We start from the raw sequence: 18377 nt of genomic DNA, 5'->3' as shown, positions 1-18377 counted from the left end.
GCACATTTGATACTTTGCTTATCTAAAGCAATCCTTAAAAGGTCATTACTTCTCGGATCACATAACGGCCTCGCATTGCACTTTCGAACGCGTCTTTCGAGAGAAAGGCGAAGAGGCCAAATAGACAAAGATGAAGAGGAATTGGAAGATTACGATATTTACTGGGTTTCTAGCCTTGTTCGCGGGCTTGTTAATTACTAAAGCGAACCCTGGGATACGCCTTCGTTTTACTGACAAAGGTCTCCAATTAGGTGAGTGTCTACTCGATGGTTTTAAATTGTTTTATTTACACACCAGCCACGGTATCAACAATTCTTTCGCTAGCATAAGTTCCATCGTCGAACAGCGGGATTTGCCTTTTTTTCATTTATGTTTCATTACCTTGATCAGAAACACCTTAACGTGGGTTTGAGTTAGAATCCAGAGAAATGCGTTAAGAAATTAAAGTATCACATGTAAATGCGTAAGTTTCTGAGAATTATTTACGGGGGCTAAACAGCATGAAACGGAAGACATTTATTACCAAAGTTATGACAGCTTCAGCCTCAAAATTATCACTTTCTTATTCTCATGCGTCTGATGGATATTTTCCTCTTAAAAAGCAAAAAATACAGCTGTTTTCACGGGCCATCCAGGAAGAGTGTTGCGTTATTCGTTCCCATAGGGGTTATAAGAAGCTTTCATAGATTCACGCCTGACCGAGCAGGTATGGAGCTTGAATGACTTAAAATGCTAATGAATAAAAAGGGAACTAAGTTAGCTTACAAGATAAGTTAGTTCTTTCTGAGCTGAATACGAGAAAAAATGACAATAATGGAAAATTCCGAAATGAAAGGACACCATCAGACAGGCAGAGACTGAACCCACAACAACTCGGATCAAGGGAATCTGCGGATTATTAACTTGTCTGGGCAAATTTTTATCACTAAAACATCCTGATGAGACGTTTCAGTTTCGAATCTTGTGAGAAGGGGAAAATTACTCCAGATGCGAGCTGACATGGATCGGAAGTTGAGTTTCGAAAGTTTAGGTTCGAGAGGCAAATGTTCGATAGGCTAAGTTTCGAAAGCTTTTATCTGAATGTTATCACGTTCCTCGTCGATATTTTATTTCATAATTTAGTTCGTGTCATACAAATAATTAGGCTGCTTGTTTTGTGCGAAGATGAAGTGAGTATTTTGGTCGTTCTGGATTTTGTTATTAGCCTCGTTCTTTTTGGATTTATGAATATCCCAGTATATAAGGAACAATTTTGAAGTTCGAAAGAGGCCTTGCAATACAAGTGAAAGAAGGCGTAATTATTTCAGGTCTCAACGGAGTTCCAACCCCTGTGCGGATTATAACACAGTTACTTATAAGACGAAAACAAATTATTTTATCTGGCCTCATTCGAACCCCAGTATTTTCATCCAAACTGCAGCTAAAGAATATCGTATACAAATGCATAAGGTTCACTTTAATAGAGAAGTTTTGATAGGTTAGATATAAGGAGATAACTTGTTCTATGTTAAAAAAAAAAAAACAAAACAAAAACAAAAAAAACACGGATTTACCAAAAATTAAAATAAAAGTGCATTATCGTATCATTCAAGCCACATTTAGATCAACTTAAACTTACAAAAACAGATACCAAATAAATACCCATAAATTTAATCTGATAAAACTGTTCATGACGGTGAAGTTTATAGAGAAAAGTCAATAGGGCACTTCTTATCAAATGTATGAAAGCGATCCTTGCCGCAATGAACCTTACTTATGTAGGATCGCTTTGATACATTTCATGAAACCGCAGTACACATATATGATTTTCATACATTCAAATTCACTTCTCATCAATCCTGATTTCCTTAGCGATCTTTCTGCTCTCCCTCGTCGCAACGAGAACCATGACACTGTTAAACAATGGACAGTCCTTCTTTCACGGTGTTATCCGTTGCACGAGTCAGTAGAGATAGGTACAGTAGAATAATAGACAACCGCATCTCTGTTGCCGCACGTCAGGGATTTCATAGAGAAATAGCGAGTGGTCAATGTCAAGTTTCCATATCCATATCTTGTGAAGACCTGTGAAGATTTCGCCCGAAGTTAACACGATACTAACATAGTGAAGTCAAGCTCTCTAGAGGCCCCGTATAGCCAGTGTCCTGAGCTCCTCTCATCTCTGTTGAGTTGGAGTCAATGTCATAGGTCGGTAAAGTGTGAATGCCTGTCAGTCCGTTTGACCACCCACGTTTGTAGAGAAAAAAAAATTCTAATGCAAAATTTTAGCTTTAATTTTGCTGCGGGAAAATTTTTTTTTTGCCACCGTCAGTGAACAGTAAAAAAGAATTCTGAATCCCATCTTTCTTTTTTCCAAAGTTGACACAGTAGCGATCCAACTTCTGAGTAAGAAAGTCAAGACAGCAACGATCCCTGACATATCTGGAGATGCTGATACACCGCTCGGCCATATCTCTTACTCGCTGTCAAGGTATGTTCGATCTGACGCCACACGTATTGGGCGTGACCTGAGATGATGATGACCTGCGATCTGTACTTGTACTGGTAGCACCTTGTGTGATTAACGAATGAGTATAATAGGCCAAAATTAGTTCAAATGTTTACTGGTTATTCCCCATGAGCTCTCCCTGCGCTCGGTATTTGGATGGCCCATCGTCTACCTTTTTTTTTTCTCTTTAAACAAAGACCATCTTTTGTTATTTGTGACGTCTGTTGTCTCTCCGTCCCTCTCTCTTGCTCAATCTGTAATTTTGAGACAGTTGATAACTGCCAGACGAAATCGCTAATTTTGTGAATTTCCTCTTCATCTTTTTTAAGCGTGCATTTCAACTCTTTCTCAATTCCTTCATCGACTTTCAAGACGGATCCAGGAGTTGGACTTACCCTCCAGATCTCTGGCGCACAAGTGTCGGTGAGCGGGAACTGGCACTACCGCAAAGATCACTGGTGAGAGCTCTCGTAGAGAGAGAGTTCTTCTTTCACAACTGTGACTGGTCACTTACTTTAAAGGCGTTAGTTAAATTTACGAGTTAAAACATTCTCCATATTAACATGTAGCTGTTTCTTCCAAAACAATCCTTTGAATAAATTTGTGTACTTTTTTCTTATCATCTTAAAACATTTCATTTCGTCATTAAATTATATATTTGTTTATTTATGTGCTTACTCCGTGTAGTCGGTGTCAAGGTTTGGATGAGCTGAAATTTTCCAATTTGTCAAAACCTCATTTGCAATGTTTTTCTCTTATTTGGGCTTCAGGCCGCATGTTAGTGACAGTGGGAGTTTTGACTTGGATGCAAGCGGGATAGCTTTGTCTGTTAGTGCAAAACTTGGTGAGTTGTGTAGAAAAGTGCGTTTTAACGAAGTATTTTTTTTCGGTGAACATATTGCAAATTTCGCACTCCTTGATACCCATCTCGATGACTTTTTGTTTTCGACTGGAGTGTAAATTTTTCGTATTATATCTTAAAGCCGTAGATATTAAGATTGTGATTGCCTCAACCTGTTTAGGATCTTCTGTAAGGGAACTTCTCTGCCATAAATTACTTCGTTCTCGACTACTTTTTTGTTTGTTTGATTGTTGGGTTTTATGTGGTTTTGTTTTGTTTTTTGCTTTTATTTTCTATTTCAAGTCAGTTTTTCTTTGAAACTTATCAGAGTAAATTCCTGTAAAGTGAGAGCGAGGACTCCTTCGTATTGTTGATTGGAATTCTTCCACTCTTTTTAGGTGCAGATAGTACTGGTCATCCGAGCATTGCTACATCCAGCTGTTCTAGTTCAATAGGAGACGTGAATATCCATTTTCATGGTGGTGCAAGGTGATCCATTTCCTTCATTCTGCTCTGATGTTTTTTTTTGACGTTAGGTAAATGGAGACATTTCACATGCGAGGGAATCGTCATATACGATGGTGCATTTTTTTTAGAAAAGGCGAGGCTCAAAACCAAACCAGCACGACTCCTACATAATTACGGTATACATTAGTTGATCCGATCACATCCCTTCTATTGTGTAACCGATACTAATATACCAGTTTGCTTGCCGACGAGATAAGGGAGTCCTTTCGTTACGGCCGTTTTAGATTCGATATGATTTCCAAATAACATTTATTTGAAATTAACCTTAGTTGTAAACGTTCCTGGTTGGACCCTGTGCATAACTTGTGTAGAAGCTCCCGTACTGTATGATCATGCTCTATAGATTCTGAATAATTCAAGGAATATAGTAGGTGTCATTGAATAGTTTCCAAATAGCCACGGCGAATGATTTTTGTTGATAACTCCCGATTTGACTGTACTACGTTTCAACTTTTCTTCTTCCCAGTTGGCTTTACAACCTTTTTGACAAATACGTAGCAGGAAAAATTAAAGATACTCTACAAGATAAAGTAAGTATTAGTCTTATTAGAGGGATGTGGAAAAGTTGAAAACTCTCAAAATATTTAGTTACCCATATTTCTCTTCTATCTTTGTTTTGGACTGAGTTTTTTCTCGGATACTTAAAGTTAACCTTTTACCGACTCGTCAACTTTTTCCAATAGCTTTGCCAGGAGGTATCGGATGTTATAAATAACAACGCCGAAAAAGAGCTTTCAACGTTTCCAGGTAACTAAAGACATGCGGTTCTTCTTTATGCTGTGTCTTGATTTATAAACTCTCAGGTGAACAAGTTTGTAAACCACTCGACTGTGCCTTGTGGTTTACAAACTTTCCTCGCTTTCTCCAAACTTCCTGCGTTGCTTATTATACCGATACACCGATAGAAAGTGTGGTTTATTGCTTGATTATTATACTGCGAGATTAACCTTTCCTTGTCTAAAAAGATGAGTTTTCAGCAAAATATGTAAGGTAAGAGATTGCTGTTAGGCACTATCAGTCGTCTCCTTTTTCTTTTTCAAGATTTGAAGTGCTGTTTATTGAACTCTACGATTAACACCACCCATTACCTTATAACAGTTGTACGGCTTCCATATTCATGTTTTTGTGTAATAATAGAGTACATGTAGTTCTCGTGGGTTTACAGCTCGCTAACCGAAAAAGACCTAGTATTCCGAGACCAAAGCTTTATCTTTCCTTCTTTTCACATTTCAGTGATAAAGCGCCTCGATAAATACGCTCTTATAAACTATTCTCTGGTTTCAAGTCCAATCTTTAATGAGTCTTACCTGGATGTCTTCATCAAAGTAAGTGACATCTATATCAGTTCTATGTTATCATTTGCGTATTCATGAAAAGGTTTGACACGTTGTTCAGTTTAGTCTAGTAACTTTAGTTCTCGAATTCTTCCCTTTCCGTTTCACAAAGAAACTGAAAGGAATCGTATTCATTCGGCCAATAACAGGCCACCAAACCTGATTCAAACCGCCTCCCGGTTAGCTCAATTGGTTAGAGCGCTGGACTGTTGTGCGGGAGGTCGAGGTCGATGGTTCGAGCCCCGGCCGGACCAACACTCAAGGTCTTAAAATAACTGAGGAGAATGCGCTACCTTTCTTTAATAACAAATGGATAGACATTCTAGTCTTCTCGGATAAGGACGAATAAACCGTAGGTCCCGTCTCCTGCATCTATTAATTAGGTAATTTGGTTAGGCAGGGGACGTTAAAGAACCCACTCACGAGATTACTGTGACGTGGTCTGGCCTGTTTACTGGGAATCGGGTGGAGAGGGCATCTTCAAATAAGTTTCCTTCGATTGTTTGTAAACTGCTGATGCAGTCTGGCCAAAGTCCCCCGAACAGTGTTGTGATGCGCATTTGATCATATCGACATGTTAATTTGCGCAATATAAATATTAAATTATTATTATTATTATTATTATTATTATTATTCAGTTAAGTGATGCCAACACTGCTAATATCATAAATTATTTGCCTCAACAAATAAATTTGAATTTCACCAGAAGTAAAGCAAATTGCACTCCCCTACTACTTTTTCGACGCTAGGAGTTTAAGAAGATACCAGGTTTCATGGAGGAAGGGTCAGAAAGTAACTGGGTGACAGTTAATGTCCAGTGAATCACTAAACATTTCTTTCATAATCCATGTCACTTATTTTTGACAATCACAAAGTAAAATAAAGCCCAAGTTCTCACATTGATTAATAAAAATCTCGAGACACTTGATTTTCACAATAAAAAGGCTCGGGTTGGTTCTATTTTTTCCTTATTCATATGTCATTTATGATGTCTTAAGGGAGAGTTCCAATCTGTGACAGCCCCAAAAGAGGCTCCATTTTCGCCTGTAAGCCTCCCTGCTGATTCAGAATCGGCGAAGATGGCCTACGTTTGGTTAACTGACTACGTGGTTAACACGGCTGGGCTTGTTTATCAAGATGCTGGGTTTCTGAACGAAACTGTCACTCCGTCAATGGTAAGTGCAAAAATCTAATATTTTAGGCGCAGTATGTAGGAAAAGCGCTTATCTTGCACTGCAAACGGGTGCGACTTGGTTTAATTTTCAAAGTCACCAACAAAGAGTTTTGCGAAATTTCCCCTCCTTGCTGAACGATGTAGTTTAAATATTGGTTTGCGAAGACCTGGTTTATCAGGCGTCGTCCAAGCTTTTCTAGTTCTGATCATCAGAATAACACTCCCAACATTTGTCTTATCTCTACCTTTCCTTCCGTATTGCTATTGTTCTTACTATTATTATTATTATTACTATTATTATTATTATTATATTATTGTTATTATCATCACTATTATCATTTTATTTAAGCATACTTCTGTTCTCCCTTATTTTCCGTATTTAAGCAACTTAATGGAACTGGAGGCTGACTGGAAAACTTTTAAAAAACAGTTATTTGGCCTCCGTGCTCTTCATTTGTTTTATTTCTCAGTGTGTTCTGAGTATTTTCCTCTATAAATCTGTTATATACAAGATTGAATAGAGTATTATATTGTTATATATCATTTCATCATTATGACAGTAAAATTATGTTTTGTTTTCGTCGCAGCTTCCTCCAAACTTTTCGTACCCTTTAAACACGTCGACATTTAAGTTAATCATACCGAAGGTAAGTGATCACTTGTCCAATTTGTTTCTTTTGGTGATTATGGTTCAGGGCTCATGTTCCAATGCTGGTGATTGACTGATACATAATGAATCCAGCCTTTAAGTACAATGTGCTTAAAAATTTCTAAGAATGACGATATAACGGTTAAAAGTTACGGTTACTATGAGAACCCGGCAGGAAATTGAGTTATTCTGTATAAATAGCGCAGCACTTTCGAGAGTATACTAAAATTTGCAATAAAGTTTGAATATAACACGCGCTGTCATCGGTTGAAAGAGCTGGCTTTATCAGAGTACAAATCACGGAGCTGAGCCAAAGCTGTCAAGCCAATTTGTACGATGTTCCTCCATTTTCCCGACTTCTCTTTAGCTTTTCTTCGTTAATTGAAAGTGAAATTTTGGAACTGAAGCGAGCCGGCAAGTTACAACAGAAGAACCAATAAAGGTTTGTAAAGATGCCAAGTGCCGGCGTAACTGACGTTATTACAACGTAAGCAAACTGAGACGAAAATCCTTAAAGAGGAAAGGAAATGGAGTGTCCGAGTCTGAGAGTTTTTTTCACGCTCAGTTAGATTGTAAGTTTACATACAGTAATAAAACTCAAACACAGCTAACTCTCGTATAGTATATCTAGTTTCGTGTTCAAAAACAAAAAGTATAAAACAGGAATTATGAATAATTTAACCAAACTGGCATAACTGTTCAAAATAACACAAATCATGATGGTGTCAGAGCGACTGCAATCATCCTGGCGCTCTCCGGCCGGATTTCACTGAAGGATTCACTAAACAATATAACTAAACATTTCAGGCAAGTGTTAAATTTGACCTGCCCAACTATTTCTAGCACTTCGTAAACTATTGAAGGTTGTCAACTTTGATGGTTCGACATTTTTGACAGCTTTAGTCTCGTCAAACCAGATTATTTGAAGCATTCTAACAAGGATTCTGATTGGCTTAATGTAGCGTATTTATGAGAGTATAGACCATGTTGACGACATTGTTGTTCCCTTTGGGAATAAAGTTTGCTTTGAAAATTGAAAGTTATGCGTGGGGAATTTAACGGATTCTTTATTTTAAAACAAATAAAGAAGCCTAAAGAAGACCAAGAAGAAATGTAGGGAGAAACACGAGAGGTAGTTGAGTGTTTCTCCTAACATCCCTTTCGTGCTCTAGCCGCTTTCTGCGTGCTTTACAACAGATCAGAGCACAGTCAAGGCTTCTCTATTTGTTTAATACCGAATAAGCTTTAAAACTGCTAGAACTTCTCGTTCAGTTTTATAACTCAACTTTTTCAGTAGCTGTACTTAAATGTGAAGTTTAATTTATTTGTTGAATTCCTTTTACTGAAACAATGAAAAATCAGTAAAGCGCTTTTCCACACGTTTATTTATCAGTTATACCTGATGTATCCAAACTGTCCCATGAAGCTGGTGGTACATTCCACTCTGCGCCCTACCATATCTACAACCTCCGCAGGAATAGCCTTGTCAATGACTGGTGAGGTGGAAACCTACGCACAATTAAAAAATGGTTCATTTGCGTACACTTTCACAATGGGACTGGTAAGAGAATCAGGCACACGTTTGATCGTTTGCAACTTGCTATTTTGCCTTTGTTTCAGAGAGGTATTGGCTCATCATTAAACTCTTTGAAATTGAAGAGAAAGTTTTTGTGTTTACATTGGGACTCCCTTGGAACTTAGACTAAGATAAATCCAAATGAAAGGTTAACTAATTAATCGATAAGGGTGACTATATGTTGATCAATTGATCTGTGTGGTTTTCCATTTGTAGAACATATCTGCAACCGTGAAGATTGCAGTGAGACAAACAAATATTACTGGTCATGTGGATACAGTCAAGTAGGTGTGCCTAGAAATATATTCAAATTTTCTTTCGGAACAAATTTGAATTTAACGTCCAACCTACCTTTTAGGTGGGGAAAAGTTATGGGTTTTTATCTTTCTCTCTTGCAGTCAGTCGATGCGACTATGATTGTCCTTTGGGTTCGGCTTTGGTTGAATAGGATTTCTCCATGCTGTTCTATTATTGGCTGTAGTCTGCCAGGATTTTCGGTCAACGTCTCTCCACTTCACATTTCGTTTCGCCACATCCTTGTATCTGAGTCTAGGTCTTCCTTGGTTTCTGGTTCCTTCACAGAGCTGGGAGTAAAGCATTTGACGGGGGAGCCGGTCGTTTCCATCCTGTGCACGTGTCCTAACCATCTAAGGTTTTTTCTCAAGCAGTATGTCAGTCGTGCATGGCAGGTCTGCGCGGCGTAGGATTTCTTCATTTTTTATTTTATCGGTCCATTTGATGTTCATGATGTCTCTCAGCTGTCTCATCATGTAGGCATGTAGTTTGTAGTTTCTTAACCTGTGACCTGTATATTGTCCAAACTTCTGCTCCATAAAGGAAGCTTGATAGTACCACTGCTCTATAGACTTTGCAATTCGCTCGGATGGACACGTATTTGTTTATCCACAGCCGGTGTTGGAGTTTACCAAAAGCATCACTTGCCTTTCCCATTCTATTCCGAATCTCCTTGTCTATTCTAGCAGTGTTCGAGACAGTACTTCCAAGGTACGTACGATGCACGAACCTCGCAGTAGAGAGCGCTATTTATGCAATAGAGAAAATCAGACCTGAAAAAAATCAGGCCTGTACGGGATTCGAACCACTGACCTCTGCGATACTAGTGCAGCGCTCTACCAATTGAGCTAACAAGCCAACTGGGAGCAGGCCGTTAAGTTGATTCGTAATAAACCCGTGATGTTGAATCAGATATGATGAATATATGAAGTTCATATATTTCGAACTGCGGTTATAGTACTTCCAAGGTAGGTAAAGTCAGTGCTTTGTACAAGAAGCTCTTGGTTTATCATGATTGATTCTGGCCCAGGTGGAGGGTTGAGTAGTTTGACTGGTTGCAACAGGCATTCTTTCTTCTTGATGTTTATCTCCAGGCTGAATTGGGCGGCAGCCCTGGCAAATTCATCAACAAGTAGTTGTATATCTGCAGCATTGTGAGCCACCAGGGCAGTATCATCAACAAACAGCATCTCTCGAACTAAGTACCTAGTAGTGCGAGTTTTTGCCTTGAAGTGAGACACATTGGTGAGATCTGCCCCATGTCTTGTCTGGATGTAAATCCCTTCATGTACGTTCCTAAATGGTACTTTCAACATTGCTGTTAGGTATAATGAGAATAAAGTAGGTGCGAGCACACAGCCCTGCTTTACACCATTTGTGACTGCATATTTCTTGGATATGTCTTTACCTTGAACTACTTGGGCCTGCATCCCTTCATGTAGAGCCTTGATCATGTTGAGGACTTTATCTGTACATCCAAACTTTTTTAGTATTATCCAGAGGCCCTCTCTTGACACTGTATCAAGGGCTTCAGTAGAGTCTATGAATACAGCATAAAGTTGCATATCCTGTTCTATACATTTCTCTTGGATCTGCCGCAGGCTAAAGATCATGTCGATGGTACTTCGGTTGCTTCAGAATCCGCACTGTCTCAGGAAAGATGTTAGGAGTTATCTTGTTATTTAATCTGTTGAGGATAATACGAGCCATTATTTTTCCAGCAATAGACAGAAGTGAGATTCCTCTGTAATTGCCACAGTCTCTCCTGTTTCCCTTCTTGAAGATAGGCACAATGTTTGCATCCTTCCAATCTTGTGGCAGTTGTTATTTTGTCCAGATATCCGTGAATAATCAGATCGTAAAGTCTCTCTTTCAACTTTATTCCGCCATACTTCCAAACCTTAGCAGGGATGCCGCATCCACCAGGAGCCTTATTCCTCTTGGTAGCAGTAATCGCTTTATCAAGTTCATTAAATTCCGTTAACTCATCCAGGCTGACATTTGTTGGTACGTCTGGGAGGCTGTCTAGAGCAGTGTGATCCACTGTTCCACGCACATTTAACAGTTGATCAAAATGCTGGGCAAATCTGTTCAGAATCTCGTCCTTTTTCTTCAAGACTGTTACTCCGTCAAGCACTATTAGTTGGGCACTCCCTCTCTTCTGTGGTCCATACACCTCTCTAAGGCCATTGCAGAATGCCTTCATGTCATTTTGGTCTGCTGCCTGCTGTAATTCTACTGCTTTCTCTTCCCACCACTGAGACTTCTTTTCTCTGGTATACCTCTGAAGTTTGCTTCTGGCTGTAGCAAGCCTAGAGCTGCTCGCTCGTGTTTTTCTTTTTAGTTCGTTTGCTTTAGCCTTATTTCGTTCGCCAAGCAAGGTGTTAAGCTCAACATCACTCTCATCAAACCAGTCTTAGTGTTTCCGGTCTGGTTTACCAAGCATATCTCCAGCTGTTTGGTAGGCAGTGGTCTTCAACCTGTCCCACTGCTCCTCTAAATCCAGGTTTTCATCCTACTTATCTTCCATGATCTTGTCCATTTTCTGGACCGCCCTGCATACTTTCTCATTTCGCAACTTAGCCACATTCATCTTGGATGTTGGTTTTCCTTTAGTCTTCTTAATGGCTTTCCGCAGTAAGAAAGCGAGTTTAGATCGAATCATGTTGTGATCTGTCGAGCAGTCAGACCCTCTCATTGCTCTAGTGTCCAACACATCTTTCGTATCGCTCTGCTGTGTTATCAAATAATCTAATAGCTGCCAATGCTTTGACCGAGGATGCATCCAGGTAGTTTTGTGATGATACTTGTGTTTGAAGACAGTGCTAGTGATGACTAGCTTGTACTCAGAGCAGAATGCCAGTAAGAGTTCACCATTTTAGTTGCACTTTCCGATTTCCTAATTTCTTCAAATAAAGAAATAGGACACACGTTTGTGTCTTAAAAGTGAACGAACTAGTGAGAAAAGGCTTCCTTTTCTTATTTGGTTTAAGTTTGATTTTCAGTTGTGTCCATGTTTCAGGGTGAAAGTCAATCTGATCAAGTCTGCCATTGGAGATATATCGGTACGAAACTTAGAACTATGCACTCTCATTCTTACTCAACTGCATAACAGTAGTATCTCTGTCACCGACTATACTCAATGGCTAACGCTCATAAAAATCATTTTTGAATTGTAATAGGTTGTTCTTAGCAAGAAAAAGAACTATATAAATAGAACAAGGGGTGAACAATACATAACAAGATCGGGAATAGCCTTGATGGGTCCAATACTCAGGAGGCGTGGTGGCCTGTATTTTTTTGGTTCTTGCTCAGTTTTCATGCAAAAATCAATCCCTTTGAGGTATTATTATGTAGAAACAAATCTATGGAAAAGAAAAAAACACAATTCAAAGTGTATACAAAGCCGTTTCTTAGAACGAAAACAACGACTCTAACTACTACGGCTCGAGGAACGTCCTGAGTAGATTACGTTACTTTTTTTAGAAGGTAAATATCACCTCTTACATATTCTCGCGAATTTCTACCTATGCAGGCGGCTCTTTTGTAAGTTATGTTTTTAAAACCCTTGCATACAGCTTCCTCAAATAATAACGTAAACTGATGGAATAAATCGCGTGATTTTGTTCTTTGACGGAGCGATTAAAGGGAGCATTCAAGAAAAGCAATAAAAAAGGTTTTCGACCAGTCTTATTTCTGAGGAATCACCCCTAGACATTCACCGCTCGGTAAAGGTGTGAGAAATTTATTTATTTAGAGTTTTATTTTGCTGAATTGCAGATCAACATGAAGCTTCTTCAATTTGCTTTGGATGCTTTTGCAGACCAGATCATCGCTAAGCAACTAAACAGTGAGAGAAACTTTCGTGTCATCTACATACTAACGGTTAATCAAAAAGTCTCCATGGTGCTTGCCTTCCGAGAAATATTGTTCTGTTTCGCTTCTGCTAGGAACATTTTAGCCATCGTTACAGAGAAAGTTTAAGACAGTGCTGGCCTCCGTTCTGAAGAATATGGGTGGTAACTAATCAAACCGAACATAACTTGTTTGTAAAGTTATAATCCGACGTACATATATGTCCTCTTTCAGGATTATGTGGCACCATGTAATCTGTGAACTTAAAATGGGCCACAGAAATAAGTTCATGATGCTTTCTAGTGTCTTCTTTTGATCATGTTAAACATTTTAAAGCTCCTGTTGAAAAGAAAACATGCCAAGGGATACTCAAACCTCCATGAAATATACGTTTGAGTCTAAGTTGGAAGGAGCTTCCGATCATACCAAAACTGATGATTCTTTCTGAGTTCAGTTTGAATGCTAAGGCTTCATAGGTTTATTTTTGTTGATTTTTTTAAAATTCCTCTTTGAGCCTAGTTTACATTTTTGGATTTCGGGAAAGTCTCAGTGAGTATTGAGATCCTTCAGCCGATGGATTTACACTTGAAGCAAGTGAAAATGATTGAGTATCGAAAGCGAAGTACATGGAGCTTTACAGTTTTATGATGAGGTTTTCCATCACGATGAATCCGTGCCGGGTTTTAAAAGAAGCGGCTGCTGAAATTGCACCTTTTCTCCAATTTCTCTACACCCAATCTGTAGCTACTGGTCAACTGCCCGGTGACCGGCTGAAAGCAAATATCACTCCTGTTTTCAAAAAAGGTGATAAACATCAACCTGCAAACTACCGACCAATTTCATTGACAGCTGTGCCATGTAAAATACTAGAGCATATAATCTTTCATAATATTATGGCCCATCTAGACTCAATGAACATCCTTATTAAATCTCAACATGGCTTTCGTAGGAAACTCTCCTGTGAAACCCAGCTAGTCACAACAATAGAGAAAATTGGAAGAGCCCTTGACGATGGAAATCAATCAGATCTAATCATTATGGATTTCCCCAAGGCATTTGATACTGTCCCACATCAGAGATTAATTAGTAAACTTGACTATTATGGAACAAGGGGTAATCTCAAAAGCTGGATTACTACTTGGCTAACATGTAGAGAACAATCTGTTGTAGTAGATGGAGTATCTTCTCCTGCAGTCCATGTGTCATCTGGTGTTCCCCAGGGGACAGTCCTAGATCCCCTAATGTTTCTTCTCTATATAAATGATATTGGGGATAACTGCAATTCTGCTATACGATTATTTGCTGATGATACCATCCTCTATAGTATCATTGAATCGACTCTGGACGCTGGTCAACTCCAACTTGATCTTTCTACAATTTAACAATGGGCAAAAAAATGGCTCATGCAATTTAACCCCAGCAATGTTTTGCTATGAGAGTTACCAGGAAATCTCATCCAATAATTTTCGATTACAAGCTAATGGGTCATACTTTGAAGTCTGCGTCACACTATCCATACCTTGGGGTGGAATTGTCAATTTCACTAGACTGGAGTCATCATATTGATATGAAGACTAATAAGGCAAACAGATATTTGGGTTTCTTAAAAAGGAATATTGGAAAATGTCCTGAATCTATCAAAGAACTTTCATATAAATCCTTAGTTCGACCGCATCTCGAGTATGCAAGCACAGTCTGGGACCCCTGGAAGGACAAACACGTAAATCAAATTGAAGCTGTTCAAAGATGATCTGCACGTTTTGTAAAAAATTTTTGGGAGCATAAATCAGGGACTGGATCAAATCTTCTAAATGATTTGGACTGGCCTCCATTACAGAAAAGAAGAAAGTCTGCACGTTTAACCATGTTCTACAAGATTCTCCATGGCGAAGTCCAGACGAAACTCCCAAAATATATCAAGAGGAAAAACCGTCAATTAAGATCATATCATAAGGATAAATTCATAGAAATAAAACCGAACACTGAAACGTATAAGAATGGCCCCCTTTGCAAGACTAATATGTAGATGTAGATGAAGATGAGCTTCTCAAAGTCACCTGTAGAACGTAGAAGCACATACCATATCCAACGGAGACTGACATCTTAGATCGAGATGGATAACTTTTTCAATACCAATACTCATGGTCTTAAAATGACTGAGGAGAATTTGCTACCTTTCAATGACAAGAAATGGATAGATATTCTAGTCTTCTCGGGTAAGGACGAATAAACCGTAGGCCCCGTCTCCTGCAGGGTTAGGGGTAGGAGACGTTAATTTCCCACGCACGAGACTACTGTGAAGTGGATGTCCTCCCCTGGGGTGGGATGGGTGGGTGTTGGCCCTGAAAATCCCTTATGGGAAGTGGTCAACTAACCTATGTAACCTATGTAACCTTCTCTTTCAAAGTTAATCTTGTTTATAAATTACAGTTTTAACCACTGCAACATTTATTGTCAGGTTGGTGTTTTCTTATTGCTTGTTTTGTTACCTTTTAGAAATTGGTGACGTTGGCTTTCCTTTGCCAGTAGTGGACGGAGTTCAGCTGGTAAATGCTGAAATAACGTCTGGAAAGGTAGGCTGCTTTCTAATTTTATTGGTTAGTCTTCAGTAGGAGCAGGCTTCTTACCTCTTTTCGTACCTTTGTATGCTCCTCGTTTTCCTTCTATTGTTCCTTCCTTCCTTCCTCTCTTCTTTCATTCGATCATTTGTTTTTTATTTCTGTCAGTGTCCGCTCCCGCTTACTTTGTTGTTCTCTTGTGTATGTTGAGTTATTATTTCAGTTCATTCGTTTATTCTTTTCAATTCGAAAATGTACCTAGTTACTCGAAGCTCGCGTACAGTCGCGCAGAATAACGTGTGTAGATGCCAAATCACTCTCTTGCTTTTACAACAAATTTTGACAAGGCTTGTGGCATGCTGTATTGTTTTTTCCTTGTTTTTCTACTCAAAGGGCTTCAACTTGATTGAAACAGATGTGAAATATTCTCCCGGTAAAGGTGCTGCTACTGATAACCGCACACAGAGAGGAAACAAGATAGTCATAGTTTAATTAGTGGACGAATCGCTTGAAATCTGGCAGCTCACTGAGGATTAGTCAAATTAACGAACCAAGATTGAATGGGGTTTATATAGATGACATTGTGTAGACATTTCATAATCAGGATCAAAAGGAAGTAATAGATAGAGCCACCATCTCGCAAATAATGTAGACCGATGGGTTTTGCTTGTAGCTGGTAACAAACTTATACTGAATATTCTTCTTCCTCGTGAATAATCATGACTTTAGCATCAACGAACAACAATAAATGTTTCTATGATATTAGGGATATGTGTTTTAGTAGCTGTCTCCAACATGTGGTTAGTTTTGATTTGCAACCTGCTTCTTCTACAGATAAATCAATACTTAAGGCGTACAGTGATCTACTAAGATGACGTAGTGACAAAAAAATTAATCATATCACCGCCTTATTACAGAGACTATTGCAGAAGATTGAAATCAATTCCTCATAAACCTTTGTACTCGTTAGAAGCTCTATTCTCACCCGCGTAAAAGGCGCCGCATGCAGAATTTGTAAATCGGATAATTACGCACTCTCGCGGCAGAAATGCTCTGGGCCGTAGAGGTCCTCAGGGAAATTCTCAAGACATTTTATTCGCCGTTGCATACAAAATCTCTCTCTTCTCGCAAGTCTACTGACGCCACAGTCTGCAAATTTCGTTCTCCTGAAATACAGCCAGCACCGCTGAAGCTTTCTTTTTATGTCTTACGTCCCGGCGGAACCCGAACTCGTCGTTGTCGCCGTTATCGCCCCGGTAAACGGCAAACATCACCCGCAGAGTACCGTGTTTTTACGTTTACATTTGTCCCCTTCCTGATTCATACTCATTTTAGCACACACGTGTGGATTTGATTTGGTATTTTTGACTCAACGCTTTCCTTTGTAGGGAAACTATTCACGTTGGCGCTTTCAGGTATTTGTGCAACGTAAAAGGAGAGGGGGAACTCAGGCCTTATTTACGTACCTTTCCTAGAACCCAACCGCTTATCTTTCATTGGCGCTTCATAGTGTCTGTGAAACGTACATAAGATGATATTTGTACAAAGTTTAATTACGTTGACCCTGCATGGCGTTTGTGTACCGTATGCAGAAGAGAAAATTACGCTTGGGACCCCTGGCGTTGATGTAACGTATCCAGAAGAGAAAATCACGTTGGCGTCCCAGGCGCTTGTGCAACGTATCCAGAAGAGAAAATTACGTCGGCGATCCCTGGCGTTGGTGCAACGTATCCAGAAGAGAAAACTACGTTGGCGACCCGTGGCGTTTGTGTAACGTATCCAGAGGTGAAGATTACGTTGGCGCCCCATGGCGTTTATGTAACTTATCTAGAAGAGAACATTATGCTGGCGTCTCATGGCGTTTGTGTAACGTTTCCAGAGGTGAAGATTACGTTGGCGCCCCTTGGCGTTTGTGTAACGTATCCAGAGGTGAAGATTACGTTGGCGCCCCATGGCGTTTATGTAACTTATCTAGAAGAGAACATTATGCTGGCGTCTCATGGCGTTTGTGTAACGTTTCCAGAGGTGAAGATTACGTTGGCGCCCCTTGGCGTTTGTGTAACGTATCCAGAATTGAAGATTACGTTGGCGCCTCATGGCGTTTGTGTTACGTATCCAAAAAAGAAAATTATGTTGGCGCTCCATTACGTTTATGTAACAAATCCAAAAGAGAAAATTTAGTTGATGCCCCATGGCGTATGTGTAACGTATTCCAAAGAGGAAATTACGTTGGTGTCTTTTGGCGTTTGTGTTACGTATACATAAGAGGAACTTATGTTGGCGTCATAGGGTGGCTGTGTAACGTACCCAGCGGAGAGTGAAGTTACGAGCTCTGCGAGCTCCTTGACGCTACGTGCCTGGGTAAATAAAGTATTGATTTGATTTGATTTTGAACCATTTTATGTTGGCGACTCAAAGCGTTCGTGTAACGCCCCAAGCATTCATTGGAATTATGCTGGCGCTTCGCAACGTCTATGCCGAGTGGAGCGATTACCAAGACTTGTGTTTACACCTTTTGGCGTTTAATTTTAGGGGTGATTATAGCCAAGAAATCTTAATTTGCAAGCTGGTTTCAGCTTAAATCTTACATTTGTCTGTAGACTTCGTGCGACACAGTTCTCTTTACCTTCTCCTCCTGTTTATTTTTTTTTGTCAGCCTCTTGGGTATTTGTTAGTTGTTGCAAGATATCAATTTTCTAAGGTTTGCCGGAAAAAGGTATTCGATTTTAAGGAGTTTGTTTGTACTCGTGCCGACTCACCGCTAGAAAAAAACTCCCCTTTCACACACTTTCTCAGACACCCTTGGACGTGGTAGACGAGGTCAAAAGAGAGATAGAAGCGATGAAGGGCAAAATCTCCCTGAACACTGTTGCCCAGTCCCTCCAGCATCCGCGACAAATGTTCCCGTTTTTCTGGTGTGTTTGATGTCCATGCGGCAATGGTAGCCCTAGAGTATTTGTCCTACATCGCTCGGGATACAATGCTACCCTAAAACAAACCAGGGGCTTTTCCAGTAGCCTAGTTATTCAACACCTACTTCTGGAGCTCCTTGGAACCAAAGAGGAAATCGCCCAAGCAAA

General features: G+C 39.6%; 1 protein-coding gene and 1 pseudogene across 3 annotated transcripts; both read left to right on the top strand.

Annotated features, from left to right (window-relative positions):
• The first annotated feature begins 39 nt into the window (after positions 1 to 39).
• LOC111335043 (bactericidal permeability-increasing protein) lies at positions 40 to 16064 on the top strand. Of its 3 annotated transcripts, XM_022940877.2 has the most exons (16): positions 43 to 251; positions 2359 to 2470; positions 2818 to 2946; positions 3259 to 3332; positions 3728 to 3818; positions 4324 to 4387; positions 4541 to 4604; positions 5091 to 5182; positions 6190 to 6366; positions 6953 to 7012; positions 8408 to 8575; positions 8807 to 8874; positions 11907 to 11949; positions 12665 to 12734; positions 15236 to 15312; positions 15691 to 16064. In XM_022940877.2, the coding sequence occupies exons 1-16, from the start codon at positions 131 to 133 to the stop codon at positions 15787 to 15789; spliced, it is 1509 nt and encodes a 502-aa protein (XP_022796612.2). In that variant the 5' UTR covers positions 43 to 130; the 3' UTR covers positions 15790 to 16064. The 3 variants fall into 3 exon arrangements, 2 of the variants coding, with proteins under 2 accessions (XP_088585564.1, XP_022796612.2); XR_002695299.2 differs by lacking the exons at positions 11907 to 11949; positions 12665 to 12734 and having other exon boundaries at positions 40 to 251; positions 15691 to 15761; XM_088729438.1 differs by lacking the exons at positions 11907 to 11949; positions 12665 to 12734; positions 15236 to 15312; positions 15691 to 16064 and adding an exon at positions 8989 to 11900 and having other exon boundaries at positions 40 to 251.
• LOC148742214 (uncharacterized) lies at positions 12741 to 15229 on the top strand (annotated as a pseudogene).
• Positions 16065 to 18377: the final 2313 nt, after the last annotated feature.

Source organism: Stylophora pistillata, chromosome 1, assembly GCF_964205215.1.
Source record: "Stylophora pistillata chromosome 1, jaStyPist1.2, whole genome shotgun sequence".
Lineage (NCBI taxonomy): Eukaryota > Metazoa > Cnidaria > Anthozoa > Scleractinia > Pocilloporidae > Stylophora > Stylophora pistillata.
The sequence above is the reverse complement of the archived record's forward strand: the minus strand, read 5'-3'. Positions and strand labels throughout refer to the sequence as shown.

Bases quoted from the DNA above. Each gene is read 5' to 3' on its own strand.
- LOC111335043 (XM_022940877.2), top strand. From the start codon at position 131: ATGAAGAGGAATTGGAAGATTACGATATTTACTGGGTTTCTAGCCTTG. The intron at 8,875-11,906 runs GTAGGTGTGCCT...TCCATGTTTCAG, and splicing joins GGTCATGTGGATACAGTCAA to GGTGAAAGTCAATCTGATCA. The intron at 11,950-12,664 runs GTACGAAACTTA...GCTGAATTGCAG, and splicing joins CTGCCATTGGAGATATATCG to ATCAACATGAAGCTTCTTCA.